We start from the raw sequence: 17748 nt of genomic DNA, 5'->3' as shown, positions 1-17748 counted from the left end.
AAAGCATAATTCAGATCTGATAACTAACTCCGAGCCTGGAAATAGAAGCACCTTATTTAGAAACTTTATGTAAAAATAAGATCTGTATTATTATGGTTTCAACAAGTATTTTAACCTTTTAATATAAGAAGTTCACGAATCTGAAAAGAGCCTGAAGTCATAAATTCTGAGCTTAAGTCTAAACAGTTGACTGATGAGTTGGTTCAACTGGCGTCTCAAATTTGGAGCATTCTAACATTATGGCAAAATAAAATGTAAAAATCTTGCTAAAAAAGAATTTCGATGAAAATAATTTATCTACAAGAAATTACAATGTGCTCTTACATACAGTGAGAACCAGAAAACTCACGAATAGGAAGACGACTTTTAGGCTCAAGTTATGATTATAAATAGTCCAATAAAAATGAGACATAGTAATTTTGCATTGAAAACAGACCCATTTCACTTAATTAGTAATTTTATAGGTTGCCAGTAAAACTGTTTGCTTTTAACAAACTGAAGAAGTGCTTTTATGTCGTCTTCCTATTCCACATTTTTCTGGTTCTCACTGTATATTTTAAATTCAGTCCTGTGTAAAAACGTTTTCAATAATAATAATAATTGAATATTGAATGCGCGAATGCCACAGTTTCTTCTCCACTGAAGAGGAAGGAGAGGCGGAAATGTCAGATTTGAAAAATCAAGATGGATGCTCGAAAATGGTGGACCGAGAAGAAAATTCGGAATTGGAATCTGTAAAAGATAGCAAACTACAGGTGTGTCCAGAAACAAAATAAAACTCATAGATAAAACTTAACAAAGTTTTTTATTTTTTTTTCTAAAAAACAATTCTATTTGCGTTTAGGTAAAGAGAGGTGATACGGATAGGAAACGGGGATTGGAGGAAAATGTTGATTTAGCGGACAAATCCAGTTTAGCTGAGGATTCTATTGAATATATAGGGTTAGTGAAGCGACCTAAAACGCCGCTTATAACAGCAAGGTAAATATTAGTCTTATTCGTCATACAGGGTATTTATATTTATTTTTTACATATTCATATGGTTACGCACAAAGGGTGAGGTGACACTTTTTTTCTTATAATTTTCAGAAATTGAAAACAATGAGAACAAGGAATTAAAAACTCTTATTCGTTGTGGGTAACCCTGCATTAAAACCCCGAAGATGAATTCTATATATTTTCTAAATGTTATTTATCTTTTAAGTGATATTCTGCTGCGAGCAGAACAGATTTATGAGAGCAAGCATTCGAACTGTAGTCTCTCCTTACCAGATCTAGTACCAGATAGACAGGAGAAGGGAAGGTAAATAATAATAATATTCGAACTGTAGTCTCTCCTTACCAGATCTAGTACCAGATAGACAGGAGAAGGGAAGGTAAATAATAATTATATTCGAACTGTAGTCTCTCCNTACGGCGAAGGGGAGGCGGCGGGGGGTAACCTTTAACACAAGGAAGATTATGCTCATTTACTATTTGTGCAGTTGGATTCACAAAACATGAGAATAATTATAATACTTAACGGACCGTTATTATTATTTCCATTGACGTAATTAAAAGTGACCCTTCAGTCACAGAATGTCTCTTACCTACCTGATTCATATCAGTTTCCATTATTTGAGTAACAGTGTGAAAGATATTTTCGTTTTCCCATCTAAAAAAGAAATCAATTCCTGATGCTACTGCAAAAATCTGCAATAGAGAAATCGCAAATGAAAACAATCAATTTTCAGTAAGGAAAACAAAGATAATTATATCATTTTACTTAGAAAAAGGCTTAACGGTATGAATAATTATCGTTTTGAATTGTGCACGTGACTCTAAAGATACAGGGCCACGATAAATTCCGCCAGTAGTCATTTTAAAAATATTTTTATTTTTAAGATTGAGCCCGGATGGATTTGCAGAGAGCTGCGAATCTTTGCGAGATATATTAGGAGAGATGGAGAGGTGTAGTTCAACTAGGTAAACATTGCATACATTAACTTCATTGTAGTACATTAACTACATTGCAGTACTTTAACTACATTGCAGTACATTAACTACATTGCAGTACATTAACTACATTGCAGTACATTAACTACATTGCAGTACATTAACTACATTGCAGTACATTAACTACATTGCAGTGCATAAACTATATTGCAATACATTAACTTCATTGCAGTGCATTAACTTCAGTGCAGTTTATAAACTACATTGCAGTACATAAACAACATGTCAATACATTGACTTCATTGCATTACATAAACTACATTGCAGTACATAAGACTACATTGCAGTACATAAACTACATTGCAGTACATAAACTACATGGCAGTACATAAACTACATGGCAATACATTAACTTCATTGTAGTACATAAACTACATTGCAGTACATAAACTACATCGCAGTACATAAACTACATGGCAATACATTAACATCATTGCAGTACATAAACTACATTGCAGTACATAAACTACATTGCAGTACATAAACTACATTGCAGTGCATAAACTACATGGCAGTACATAAACTACATGGCAATACATTAACTTCATTGTAGTACATAAACTACATTGCAGTACATAAACTACATTGCAGTACATAAACTACATGGCAATACATTAACTTCATTACAGTACATAAACTACATTGCAGTACATAAACTACATTGCAGTGCATAAACTACATGGCAGTACATAAACTACATGGCAATACATTAACTACATTGCAGTACATAAACTACATTGCAGTACAAAAACTACATTGCAGTACATAAACTACATTGCAGTACATAAACTACATTGCAGTACATAAACTACATTGCAGTACATAAACTACATTGCATGCATTACAAGTTCCGTTTTCATTGACTTAACCATGTAGTTTTAAATAAGCGGCATTTCAAATGTACATTAAATACATTAAGTAGATAAAGCACTTAAAGTACATCAAGTACATCAAGTACATCCAGTACATCAAGTACATCAAGTACATCAAGTACATCCAGTACATCAAGTACATCAAGTACATCAAGTACATCAGGTACATCCAGCACATCATATAAATCAAGTACATCAAGTGCATCAAGCAAAAAAAAAGTACATCACGAACAAAATTTACATGATTTAGGCGCAAGAAACTCTGAAGTTTTTGTAAATTAAGTAAATAAAATAAATTCAAACCAACAAAACATGTTAAATGTTAAAAAGAAAAAATTATACGAATAATATAATTTCAGAGATTTTGGTGAAGAATATCTAGACGAGGACATGATTCTACTAGATGAAGATGAAGAACAAAAAGATCAGGAACCAGGACTTTTAGAAGAGGACACAGGACAAAATCAAGAGGCCAAAGGACAAACACAGGACGTTAACCCTATCAGTATTAAAGAAAGAGAGGAGAATACCAAAGATGTAATCGAAGATTGTGCGAACACAGAATCAGATGCAGCTACAACTGCTGTTGAAGATCATGTTGATCGTATCGACGAAGATTTGACAGAGCAAAGAGAAGATATTAAATTTATTGATGAATCTTGTGCCCGCCTGGCAGTGGCAGAAGATAGAGAGAATGAAGGTATTAAGACGAGTCAAGATTTATCTCAGGATACACATGAACACACTGATACAGGTGAACACTGAACATAGAGAGATTGGAGAAATAATTTCAAGTGACCCTGTATTTGAAGAGTGGAATATTCTATTTACAAGGGTTCTTTAACTGATGAAGGATGATGGAGCTATCCTTATTTTATCCGTAGAAACGCTTGTTGTTGATAACTTTGTATGAAAGATGTTACTTAATTTAAAGAAATAACATTATTGTCTTTCGAGAGTCACTCAAATTTTAACATAGAATTTTGTGCTTTTTGAGAAATTTGCCTTGAGTTCTTCGCCGTCGATTATCAGACAACGGTTCAAAGGGTCAATCGGATACGCCACTCTTTTAAATAAAGGATTACTTGAAATTAAGATTTCAGACCCTTAAAGTCTTACAATTATACAAATTCGATATTAATGATTCATTATCAAATTATATTTAAATCAATTTCTTAAAATGAATGAATTTTTTAAATGTAAAATATCAAATCTGAAGGTTTAAATCAAATAGAAGGTTTAAATCCAATATGTAAAGCCCAGGTGGATACTAGTGTTTTAACACGGAAATGTATATTTATATCTTTGATCCAAATTTGGAATCAATATTTCAAATCCATGCATGCATGCAAGTCTGCACCTTTATTTTTAAAAAGTGTGGGTAAACGGTTATCAAAATCAACTTTTAGAATCAGGAGGAAATTTTAAAATGATGTTTCAAGATACTTTTAAAATATATTTTTTAATTATTAGTAGATATGAGAATGACAAACCGTTCAATAAATCCCTATCAAATTTTTGATAAAAATTCTGATGCCCAAAAATATATTATTTGACTTTATTTCGAATCATCTAAAACATGTGTCTTTTTCTTACCATTGAATAAAAAAATAATTTCCAAAGTCTATTATTGAAAACAAAAATTGAGATAAATGTTATTAAAATACAAAAGGACTGTGATTACATGATTAGACGCTTTTCTTAAACAATCATTATTCTTATAGTGAGAACCAGAAAACAAAAAAGCAAAATTATAGCAATACTGAATAGTTAAAAAAAAAATTTTTTTGTTACAAGTAAGATCAGTTACTATGTTAAATGGGTCTGTGTGCACTGCACATTGTTCAATGTTCATTGGACTATTTAAAGTTTTAACTTTTGTCTAAAAGCGATTTCTTAATCCATAATTTTCTGGTTCTCTCTGTATATATATATACCTGGAAACCCTAACACGTTGAGGAATTTAATGTTTTAGAATCCTGTCAAAGTTTGGTCCAGGAGAGTTTTTCTGAGAGCAGAGCTTTGCTTCCTCTTCCAGATGTTATAAAGGTAGATTTGAGTCACTTATTAAAGAGAGCGTTCGCTAAAAATGAAAGGGGAAAAGGTGAAAGTAAATACCCCATGCTTCTTTAAAATTATGCACTCTAAATTTCGAAATTAAAATATGGCAGTAAAATGCCAAATAAGAGAAGATCACTAATATTCAACAAATGGGATAATTGCCAAGTAAGCCAGTTATTTATTTCGAAATTTAGAGTGTGTAAATAATCTGTCCGAGCTGACTAGCACGAAAGTGCAAGTATCAGCCTCTTTGGGTCTGTTACATTTAATTGTCTTTTTTTAGAAATTTCTGATAGAAATGAAACAAGTGGTTGATGATTCCCATTTTATAATAGATCCTGTACCCGTTTTCATTTTTTGAGAACAATCATGCATTGGCAAAATATGTGAAATTTAACTTTTTTAAAAAGTTTTCGAGAATTTTCATGTCATATCATATACAAATTACAAATACAATGTATCTTCCAGAAATATGATAGAAAATTTTGATTGAAAATCAAGTAAAAAGTTTTGTGAATTGAACCAGCCAATATTAATCAAGCTAAATGCTTTAATTCTAATAATTTCTGAAATTGATAAAAAAAACTTTTTTGTCTCAGGTTATAAAATATCATTACAAAATAGTATAAAATATAAAATCACGCAACCTCATTTTTCAAAGATATTGTTTACCTATATTATGAGTGAGTAAAGGTAATAATAACACTTTCTGGGTCAGATAATTTCTGGTCTTGCAAAACATTTTATTTTTGAGACTGCACGATTTCTTCAGCTAAGTGGACGCTGGGAGGCTTAGGTTTCAGGATAAAAGATCAAAATCTTGGCTCATCGGTTAAAGGAACTGTCTTTGTAATTTCAAGTGACAATCCATTTTAAAAAAAAGGGCTATGTCCGATCTTCGACGGTACCCTTTAAACCTTTATCTGATCAATTATAATTAAAAAAGATTGAATCAGTTTTATAGAGAAACCCGATTTGAAAATACTCAGTTTTTAGAAGATGAATAGGAATAACTTCATCATTTTTTCTCTGACAAAAGTATAAAGGGTACCGTTGTGTATTGTACGTGCCCCCTCTTCACCTTGGAGGATTCCTTAAAATAACGTTTAAAGTCCTCTAAATATTGGAATTTTAAACTTGAATATCTTTATATTTAGGGTGTCTGTAAGACGTACACCGTAGAGTCAGGATTTGAACGACCTTCTCAGGGTTGGGACAACAATTCATCATATATAGACTCTACGCAGACTGTAGGGACAAGTTTATGTTCTACGCAGCTACAGGAGGAAAATGAAGAATCAGAGGGGGAAAATGATGCCTCAGGTAAATCATACAATGGACCCAGGAAACTGTGTAGATGACACTTAGGCAATCTTATGTATTTTTAATATTGTTTTAAAGCAAACAGTTTTACCCGTGGACGTGGCTTGAAAATTGCAGTGTTTTATATAAATTGGACCTGTTCAAATAGCTGTCTCCAGCCTTTTCCTTACTTTTATGGTTTAAATTGTAACAAACCTTTTATTCTAAAATCCCGGAAAAAATGTTCTGTTTAGAATCTACAGAATCCTCCAGCCTTCCCTCCGAGAGCAGTGGAATATTCTATAAAGCAGAGTATACACCTCCTTCATCTACCCTACCACAGGATACCCCTACCCTACTCAGGTTAGTAGTATACCCTACTCAGGTTAGTAGTATACCCTACTCAGGTTAGTAGTATACCCTACTCAGGTTAGTAGTATACCCTATTATTCCTTTCTTGATTTTTTTTTTGGACTAGAAAGACGACTTGTCAGGCTCTATTAATTAAACAGTCCAATGAATATGAAAAAAGCAACTGTGCAATTTTTCACAAAACAGTTATTTCACTTTAAAAGTTCAAGCTGCTGCAGTGGTAAATTATTTACTTTATAACAACATCAAATACACGTGACATAGCATTGCATAAATGTCGTCTTTCAATTCCATAGTTTTATATTAGGTCCCATTTTACTAATTTGGTTGTTCGTTAATTGTAAAATGGTTTATGAAAATAAGAGATATTTTCATTTAGTGCGGGGAATAGAGATTCCTATTGGACAGAGTTTTTAGCTAAAAACTCTCATCTGAGAGTTTGTGGAAACATGAACCAGGGGAGTTTAAATAGAACTCTTAGCTCTTGTGATACCATACCTCCCCCTAGACCCCCTCCACCACAGATATCAGAATCAAAATCTGATGCCAAAGTTTATTATGATTATTATTATTACTATTATTATTATTATTATTATTACATACAATGTTCAGATTTTCTACCAAGAACCAAATAAAGACGCTTCCATTAAACTTCCATTTGGTTCTCCTTCAATAAAACCCCCCTCCTTACTCTACCAACCACCCCCAGTAGCCCCCTCTCTACTCCCTCCACCCAAACTCCCATCCCCTAAAAATCCCTCCGATCCCCTCCGATCTATGCCAATCTATTCTGAGGATCCTCCTGAGTCCAATCTTATGGAACCTATCGGATCAGGATTACTCGCTACCAGAAATCCTCCTCCTTTCCGCTCCTCTAATCCCTCTCAACCTGGAGAAACTCAACTACATCGTCCTACTCGTCCCATCTCCCCTGCTCGTCCTACCCCTCCTACGCGTCATTCGGTTCATGCCAGACCGTCAGCTCATGTTCGTCCTGGAAGAACAGAGACTTTTGAACAACCGGAAACGGAAATATCTGGAGATAGTCCAAGACGACGAAAAAGGTAATACTAAGGGTCCTGTCCTAGATTTTGCATTATTTTGGGTTAGGTCGGTTTAAAAAAATTTCTGGGCCGAGCGCTGCGGCTAGGACAGGGGTTGGGGAAGAGCGCTGCGGCTAGGACAGGGTTTGGGGCCGAGCGCCGTGGCTAGGACAGGCCTTCCGAGCGCTGCAGCTAGGACAGGCCAGGGGGCCGCGCGCTACGGCCACATGTNAAATGATAGGAGGGTACGGGGTCCAAAAATCGTTCTCTAGGAAATTTCCAAAACAAAAATTTGGAAGGTTTTTATTTCTGATTCTGATCAACCACACTTTTTAAAATCACTCATTTTATTGCTGCTATTTTTATGTCGATTTGAAGTTTTCAGAGAAATTGATAAAAAGTCTCTCAAGAACATTCTCTTTAAAAAGAACAAGCTAATTTTCTTTACAATGATTTTCATTACATATTTTTGCAAATGGTTTCTAAAAAAGATTCTTGAAGAAGCATTTATTTCAAGTCAAATTTATTTGTATTGCATTTAAAATTTACTAAACACTCCCTTTAAATATGTTAATATATTTTTAACAGCATGTTTATGTTCCTATAAATGTCTAATGGGAATTATTTAAATCATGATGTGGAGAACATAATTGATTAATTATAATAGGAAATACTATTTAGAGAAAAGTTATAATTTTTTTTAAAATTCTGTTTTTCAGTGATCAGGTGTCCAGTACAATTTCTAGAGAGATGCAAAACCTACTTGCTTCAATTCAGGTACATGTCTTTTAATGTACATGGTCTGTACAATGTACATGTCTTGTACAATGTACATGTCTTGTACAATGTACATGTCTTGTACAATGTTCATGACTTGTACAATGTACATGTCTGCACAATGCACATGTCTTGTACAATGTACATTTCTTGTACAATGTCATTTCTTGTACGATGTACATGTCTTGTACAATGTACATGTCTTGTACAATGTACATGTCTTGTACAATGTACATGTCTTTTACAATGTACATGTCGTGTACAATGTACATATATTGTACAATGTACATGTCTTGCGAAACATGTTTACAGTTGCAGGGAGTTATTAATATAAGGAAACAGACAGTATAAATTCCGTCTCTGAAGTCTCATACTTTGTGAGTAACCCTGTACCTTTCATTTAAAAACCTCATGCATTCAAAAGGCCATGAAATTAACTTATTCAATTGAAATTACGTGTACAGTCCCTTTAGATATGATTTCTTTTGTGTTACATTTGTACTAAATGCCTTACTCCAATAATACTTTAGTCTGTATCAATCCAGATACATCTCTTCCTGTATTCTTAAGTATGTATCAAACAATACACAACTCGCTCTCGTTCTCTATACTCTCCAACAATACTTTAGTCTTTATCAATCCAGATACAACTCTTCCTGGATTCTTAAGTATGTATTTAACCAGATACAACTTTCTCTGAATTCTTAAGTATGTATCAAACAATACACAACTCGCTCTCCAACTCTATACTCTCCAACAATACTTAAGTCTGTATCAATCCAGATACAACTCTATCTGTATTCTTAAGTATGTATTTATCCAGATACAACTCTCTCTGAATTCTTAAGTATGTATCAAACAATACACAACTCGCTCTCCAACTCTATACTCTCCAACAATACTTTAGTCTGTATCAATCCAGATACAACTCTATCTGTATTCTTAAGTATGTATCAAACAATACACAACTCGCTCTCGTTCTCTATACTCTCCAACAATACTTTAGTCTTTATCAATCCAGATACAACTCTTCCTGGATTCTTAAGTATGTATTTAACCAGATACAACTCTCTCTGAATTCTTAAGTATGTATCAAACAATACACAACTCGCTCTCCAACTCTATACTCTCCAACAATACTTTAGTCGTATGTATCAATCCAGATACAACTCTATCTGTATTCTTAAGTATGTATCAATCCAGATACAACTCTCTCGAACTTTTTAGTATCTTACAAGCATGAAAAGATATTAATCAGAGTTTGTACTAATATGTCTGACCGAAATAAAACAGAGTTCATGTCCAACTAAACTATATTTAAGTATCAGGTAGAGATAAAGATTAAAAATGACTGATTATACGAAAAGGTGATTATAATGTAATATATACATTTAGGTTCAAGTTTCCAGATATGGAGGTTATTACTAAATTTATTACATCTTCTCTTTGCCATTAAAACTGTTTCAAATGTTTTCCAGAAATGTTGATTTTGATTTTTAATTATTCTCCCTGTATTTAGGCTCTTAGTTCCCCAGACTCAGATGAGGTTAAATATAGAACCCCTTCGACCTCAGCTCGAAATAAGGTAAAAAGATTACATTAATATAACTGATTTAAAACATTTCTGTAAAAAAAGCTAATACTTTTTTGTTTCACCTACCTTTGCTTTTCCAAATTTTTCTAATCTTCTTCTTTTCTTTTCCTCCTTTTTTATTGAATTCGTTGTTATTAATTCCAAGAAAATCCGTTGATTATAGAAATGCCTGTATTGCATGTATCCATGGTTATATTTCTGATCTCAGGATTAAGAACAAAAAATGTTAAATTCACGCCCTTGTGTGCAGTTCTTAAACAAGGAGCAAGGATTATGAAATTTAGGATGAATGTACTTTACGTTAATCCAATCTCAGTTTCTTCTTTTATTGTGATGTAGAAATCCACAAGTTATTATGTCTGTGACTTCAAATATTTAAACAAAAATATTTTGAAAAAATCTTGGTAAAACGTGAAAATTGAAGAATTTACAATTCCATCCTTTCTTTCTACAATCTTTGATAACAAATTAACATTACCAGGAAAAGACCAAAATGCGAACTTCGAAATTTAAACATTTTAATCGAAGTGAACGGGTTAAGAGACGAGTTGGGACGGGGAGGAGGAAGGAGTTATTAGAATTAAACATTTAATTTTTTATTTAGTTTACAAAACTTTTTAGATATTCATATTTTATGAAATAGCTAAAACTAAGGAATATTGTCTTTGCCACAAACTCTTATTTTCTAATCCCTATATCTTTGCTACCTTTGATATTTCAAGCTATGCTTTCTGTTATATCAAATAATCAAGTTTTAAAATCAAAGGTTTACACCATCAGGTTGCAACGATANGAATGAGTCAAGGCAAGGATATAGACAACTATGAAAGTTTGTCAAATTTTTACACAGCCTTGCCCTTTGGTTTTACCTTAACAACCCATTCATACCTTTCCTAGCCCTAGACATATACATTTTAAAAATACAACCCGCTTGTTATTAACTTAAGTTTAAATGGAGTAATTGGCGAAATACTGCTCAATATTTGCGTGAGAGTGCACATTTTGGTTTGCAGTAAATTATGGAATGAATATATAAAATGATGAATGGGGGTGGAATATATTGAATATTAATTGAATGAGTCAAGGATGGGATGAATATATAAAAGGATGAATGGGGTGGAATATATTGAATATTGAATGAATGAGTCAAGGATGGAATGAATATATAAAAGGATGAATGGGGTGGAATATATTGAATATTGAATGAATGGAATCAATAGAGAATATTCTAGAATATGGATTACTAGCTAAAGTGCCCGGTGTTGCCCGTTGAAAAAAAATAATCGATTAAAAGAAAGATTTTTGAAAAAAAAGTGAATTTGAATTTTTTTATCCTATTACTGTTACCCTCAGGGTATTCATAGCTTTGTATAAATATATATAAATAAGTGAAAAGCTTTATTATATAGAAGAGAATATTCTAGAATATGGATCTTTTGATGAATGAGGTTGAAGCCCAAGTCAGGTTTTCTACAACACAGGTAAAAGAAATAATAATAAATATGTTTAATGATAAAAAATATTTAGATTTTGTCCTTTAAAGATATCATTGAACCAATATCAATTAATAAATTTATGATAATGAAAAACTAATTCTTGACATTTAACATCTTTGGATTATCTTAAATTCTCCCTTGTTCTGAAAACATACAAATCTGATTTTTTTTTGTTAAGATTTGTTCTTTCTGTCTATTAAATTTTTTTCTGTAGATCTCTTTTACTTGTGTGGTCAAGAATCGTCAATATTTCATTGCTACATGCGTCGACACCTCTGCAGTATATTTCTATACTTTAGATTAAGACTTGTACTGCAATTTCTAAACGTTACAAGAAAAATGTTAAAAGAAAAAGAAAAAATGTCAACACCTTGTATTAATCAGGAACTACTGGAGCGGATAGAGCAGTGTCCAGATATACAGCATTTACAGCATATAGTTCAGGTACTATTCTCTTTATTCAATAGAAAGGGACTATACACGGTATTCCATAGTTCAGGTATTCAGAACTTTAAAGGGACTATAAACGGTATTCAATAGTTTAGGTATTCAGTACTTTAAAGGGACTATACACATTATTCAATAGTTCAGGTATTCAGTACTTTAAAGGGACTATACACGGTGTTTAATAGTTCAGGTATTCAAGGCTTTTAAGGGACTTTACACGTTATTTAAGAGTTGAGATATTCAGTACTTTAAATGCGCTAGTCACTTTTGTAGAGAAACTAAGTTTGAAATTAACCAATTTTAAAATTTAAAACATCGATTTTTATTTGTATTAATCAGGAACTACTGGAGCGGATAGAGCAGTGTCCAGATATACAGCATTTACAGCATATAGTTCAGGTACTATTCTCTTTATTCAATAGAATTCAGTACTTTAAAGGGACTATACACGGTATTCCATAGTTCAGGTATTCAGAACTTTAAAGGGACTATACACGGTATTCCATAGTTCAGGTATTCAGTACTTTAATGGGACTATGCACTTTATTCAATAGTTCATGTATTCAATACTTTAAAGGGACTATACACGGTATTCAATAGTTCATGCATTCAATACTTTAAAGGGACTATACACGGTATTCAATAGTTCATGTATTCAGTACTTTAAAGGGACTATACACGGTATTCAATAGTTCAGGTATTCAGTACTAAGGTTGAAATTAACCAATTTTAAAATTTAAAACATCGATTTTTATATCACGTTTGATCAGACTACTGTGAATCGGACATTGCTAACTTTAAGAAAAATAATTTTATTTTGAAATACAGTTGATTATTTTAGGTACCAAGAGAAGGAACTACTGGCGGTGTCCGGGTTGATGAACATGTACCTGGACCCCATCCTGGAGATCATCAAGAACACCAACCTTATCCAGGAGATCACCAATCTCATCCAGGAGGTCATTATGATCATCAACATCATCCAGGAGATCATAAACATCATCAACTTGTTTATCCAAACCTTGTCAGAGCTCCAGGTAAAATAATGCTATGATAGGATACAAATTATGTCGTCATGATCCACTTTATCTTTTCAAAATAGTCAAAAGCATTTTTTATTTCTAAAATTTTTTTTGTTTATATTATATATTTTCTTAAATTTTCAAGATATTTTTACAAAGTTTTTTCTTCAGATTTATCCAACCCTGAACCTGTGAGATGCAACAAAGGACCCTGGGACAAATACAGCAACACTCTACCCCGAGCAAACCTTCAATTTCAACCCAATTCTTTAACTTTATCCAGCTTGTCTAAACCCTCCCCTCCCAACCCTAAGACCTCTCCCCCCTCCTCCCCTCCTCACTCTAAACCATCCACAACACCAGATCTACTCAAATTCCATGGCAGAACAGAGGTGAATCATTAAAGGGACTGTAAGCGTAATTTCAAGTTTCTCTCCATTTAAAGATGGCACCCGATTCCCAATGTTGCCCTTAAACCAGATAAAGGTTTTAAGGGTGCAGTTGTGAATCGGGTATTTGCATCTTTGCATAGAGAGTCACTTGAAATTACGCTTTAAGTCCCTTTAAATCAGTTTAGTTGAAGGGATTGTTTACATGTTTTGAAATACACATTAGCATTACATCTTAGCCTATTTAACCACTCGAAAGATATTCTAGAGAGACAACGTCCGATTCACAGATTATCAAATATGAATTAGAATTTTTACAAAAGTGACTTGCGCATTTCTCATTTTGGAAGCCGAAAACATAAAGAAATTATTAGATTTAAACACGTTTCAATCTAGAAAACGACAATATCTTCCACATTATTGAGCAGATAAATGTTTAAAGGGTACAGATGTGNATTTTGAGCATCCATAATTTTCTAGGAGAACCCTGTATTCAGCTGTAACCCTAAGCCCCCTAACCAACGCCCCTTCCTATCTACGCCAAGTGCTACGCCTGAGAGCGTAAGGCGAAGGCGTTTTGTCAGCCTTCCCCGCCCTTCGGAGATGCCTAGCGCACAAACCCATGCATACAAATATACAGGTTAAATTTAAAAATAATGTTAGAAATTATTATTTTAATAATCATACAGATTTTCAAGAAAATAGATTGACAAATTATTTCTAAAATAAGAAAAATTATATTTAATAATCGGAAAAATATAACTTTATTGCATTGGGTTGTTTTTAGGCAGCAATATTTTTTTTGAAAGAAAAAGACGACAGTTTTTAAGCAAAAATATTGTTGAAAAACATTGTAAAGTTTTAAATTCTATTTATACATATTTGCTTCTAGGCCGGGTTCCTGATATGCTGTCTAGAATAAATCCAACCCCTACTGAAGCAGATTACAAGGTTAAACAATTATTATTAAAAATTTGATTGTTTAATAATTATTGAAATGTTGAAAAAAACTTTATAATAATTTTTTAAGTGTTTTCCTGAGTTCTCGAGTACATCGTCTTCCTCCTGTCCACGCACTTCCGGTAGCGCACGAGGTGGATCTACTGCCGGTAGTATACGTGGGTCTTGGGAAATGAACGCGGCACGGAGATGTAGCGCAGAGGACAATACTGCATTTAACTATGATAATGTTAGAAACAGTATTTCAGATATCAAAGAAGATATTTTTAACCTTAGGTAATTGGCCCATCAGTTTTCAAATAATTATAATTTTCAAAACTCACACGTATTGAATTTAAAGGACAGTACAATTAGTTTCAAGATGGCAATGCCCGAGTTGCAACAGTACCTATAATTGAAAGATTTGTCTAATCAAGTATGAATTAGATATCCATGTTTTTGTTTCTTTAAACTGTTTTTTTTTCTTTTGGGTTTTTTTTGCAAAAATGACATATGCAAGAGGCAAGAAGCAATGGAGAAGCCCACAGAAAAAAAAACTTATCGAGTCAGAAAAACGACAGTATCTTCCACAATTTTAATCAGATTACGGTTTCAAGGGAACCCTTGAGAATCGGCAATGGCTATCTTTGCACGGAGGGTCATCTTGAAATGATGCTTATAGTCCCTATAAGGGGACTTTTTCTTTTTTAGAGAACAAAATAATTGACTATTAGTCTTTTCATTGTTTTGAGAGATTTTCTCTGGCCGCGGCCATATTTTGCTAAAATTAACATTTTAAGAGATGTGATATCATCTACAAAGGATGACATTTCAACTACACGGCAGCCATTGTTGGAGATATTCGAGGATTTTAAGGTTGGACAAATTATGATGATTTTCTAAATTAGAACATTAATGTTTAATATATTTTTTTAAAAGATGGAGAAAAATGAGAAACCGGTTTTCAGAAATTCTAAACACACTTTTTCATCTTTAAATAAGGTAAAATTTTACTAAAGTTTTGTTGAATATCCCTTTATAATGTTTTCTTAATTTTTGGAATATTAAAAAATAATTGTAGGAAATGGAGGCTACTAGAAATACAATGAAAGAGATCGAGAGGACAATTGGAGGAATATACAATAGTTCTTTACAGGATGATACGGTAGGGTTTTCATTTCTATATTTTAGCAACCAATAAAACAACCTAAACTGGTTAGGCGGGTCCAGTTTTTTTCAGTAACATTTTTGATACATAAGGAGGCTCAGGAGAAACTTTTCTAAGCTAAGTGTTAACTACAGGGTGTCCCACGACACATGACAGTTGGTAAATAATTTGGAATGTCTTCTACCCTATACTGTAATAGATATTAAAGACATTTGCATTGTTTTCGTTCAATAAAATCTTTTATTAACATAGATTTTACTATAATATGACTATTAAATATTCTTATTCTTTTGGGTTTAAAGAAATTAAGTAATTATGTCAGAAGACATTTAAATTATTCACCAACTGTCATGTTTCTTGGGACACCCTGTACATTAGTATACTAAAACCTCGTTGGTATAAACTTAGACAGATTTTGACCTGTAAAAAAATAATGATTTTGATTCTAACAAAAATAATAATTTTATTATAAAAAAATGTAAAGTTAGTATTTCTCTAGCTAATGATATATATAAAAAAATTATAATGTTATATTGAATGGTGGTTATAATAATAATAATAATAATAATACTTCAGTAAACCTTCATAAATGTATATAATTTTAGGGTTTAGGAAAATACAGGGAAAATACTGGGTGTAAAACCCCTTTCTCAGGAGTAAATCAAGGTATATGCTTTGTAATCTACTTGACAACTAAAGAATACAAAGAATTAAATATGCATCAAGAATTTTAGTTAATACTGCTCATAAAGTATATTTTGTAAAATAAAAGTCTGTTTACTCTTATGAAGTTCGAAGCCAGTTTGTTTAAAACTTTACAGGCATTGAGTCTTTGCCACAAACTCATATTTTCTAGCCTCTAAATCTTTCCAACTCAATTTAATAGACATTAGATATTTTAAACTATTAATTCTGGTAAATCAAAAAATCTAATTTTGAAATATCAAAGATTTACACCATAAGGCTGTATAGGATTTTAAAAATTTGAGATTATTAATTATCTATGTTTGTAAACTTCTAAGTAAAACCCATTATTCATTTGAACTGCATTTCAAATGATTAGGTCAATAAATACAAAAATCCCCATATTTGTTTACATGAATATACCCAGATATATATTAAACATGTCCCTGTTGACATTGACTGCAGTCAAGAGAATCTGAGTTCTACCTGGATAGATACGTTTCGAGAAATTGTTATGGAGTAGGCGTTTACTTCACACTGTTTTATGTTTATACAAAAACATGTTTGTCCATGAATCTCTAGTCTTTTGTAACTTAAAATTCTGTTTCACCCATGGGCCATGACTACCTTTTTTTGTCAATAATAGACATATTTTTGTCATTGTTTAGTTTATAAAATGTTTAGGATCCGTGACAAAAACCAAAGATTTGTTTGAACAGAAAACTATGGATTCAAGATTTACTCCACAATTACAGGTTTCAGTTCATTTTTAAAAAACTTTTTTTTAACATTTTTTTTTCAATATTTTAAAAATAATTGGTAGACCGGAAAATTTAAAACTACAATACAATAAAAGTATTGTCGGCAGAAGCATGCGGGTTCTGCATATATTTCAATATGACTTTTTTTATTCATGAAATTTTCAACAGTTGTATATAACGTTAAGTGTTAATCGTTTTGGTTCGTTTTTAAAAACGTTTAATAAAACTTCCAACATTTCAAAAATGTATTCTATTGAAGTTTGCAATATTTGTATACTAAAAGAGGAAAAACGATCGTTTTTTTGTCTCGTTTTTCCCATTTAATTTCTCTCCGGGCCAAAATTTTACATAGTGTAAGAAAAACAAAAGTTTAGAAGAAACAATTTAAAATTTTGTTAGAATTATTAGATTTTTTAAAGTCCAAAAACCCTTAAAAACCAACCAAAAACGAATCACTATTTACGTGACAAAATGTCAATCTCAGAAAGAATAAAATTCGTGTTTAATGTTTATTGTTTAGGGTCCTAGACAAAGAAGCTTTACACCGTTCTCTAACACAAGGTATATTTTATAATGTTTTTATACAAAATATTCACTGAATAAGGTTTAGGGATATTATCATAGTATTCGTTTATCAATTCAATATCGATGAAAGTCATTCTAGCTTGAGTAGGTGTGTATTCAGGGGGAGGGGCTATTGGGACTCAGCCCCCCTGGATCAACTAGGAGTCCCTTTAAATACCCTCAGCTAGGAGTTCCTTTAAAAAGTCATAGCTAGTAGTACCTTTAAACATTCTCAGCTAGGAGTTCCATTAAATATCCTCAG

The 17748-nt window shown here is 32.3% G+C and overlaps 1 protein-coding gene across 1 annotated transcript; it reads left to right on the top strand.

Moving 5' to 3' along the window:
• Nucleotides 1-628: 628 nt before the first annotated feature.
• On the top strand, nucleotides 629-17496 carry LOC111716464 (uncharacterized; the record flags this gene model as incomplete). Its single annotated transcript, XM_023491920.1, is given in 25 exon segments — nucleotides 629-755; nucleotides 845-981; nucleotides 1205-1303; nucleotides 1885-1965; nucleotides 3227-3621; nucleotides 4843-4916; nucleotides 6086-6251; nucleotides 6485-6593; nucleotides 6982-7153; nucleotides 7215-7666; nucleotides 8365-8422; nucleotides 9942-10007; nucleotides 11441-11497; nucleotides 11897-11956; nucleotides 12801-12996; nucleotides 13153-13373; nucleotides 13851-14010; nucleotides 14263-14321; nucleotides 14401-14606; nucleotides 15110-15185; nucleotides 15249-15311; nucleotides 15391-15474; nucleotides 16083-16143; nucleotides 16846-16916; nucleotides 17443-17496. Coding segments are annotated over 25 exon segments (3304 nt in total), but the record flags the coding sequence as incomplete, so codon positions are not given.
• Between the last annotated feature and the right edge of the window lie 252 nt (nucleotides 17497-17748).

This window comes from Eurytemora carolleeae, unplaced genomic scaffold (assembly GCF_000591075.1).
Source record: "Eurytemora carolleeae unplaced genomic scaffold, Eaff_2.0 scaffold2074, whole genome shotgun sequence".
NCBI classification, from domain to species: Eukaryota; Metazoa; Arthropoda; class Copepoda; order Calanoida; family Temoridae; genus Eurytemora; species Eurytemora carolleeae.
This window is presented reverse-complemented; position numbering and strand designations above follow the sequence as displayed.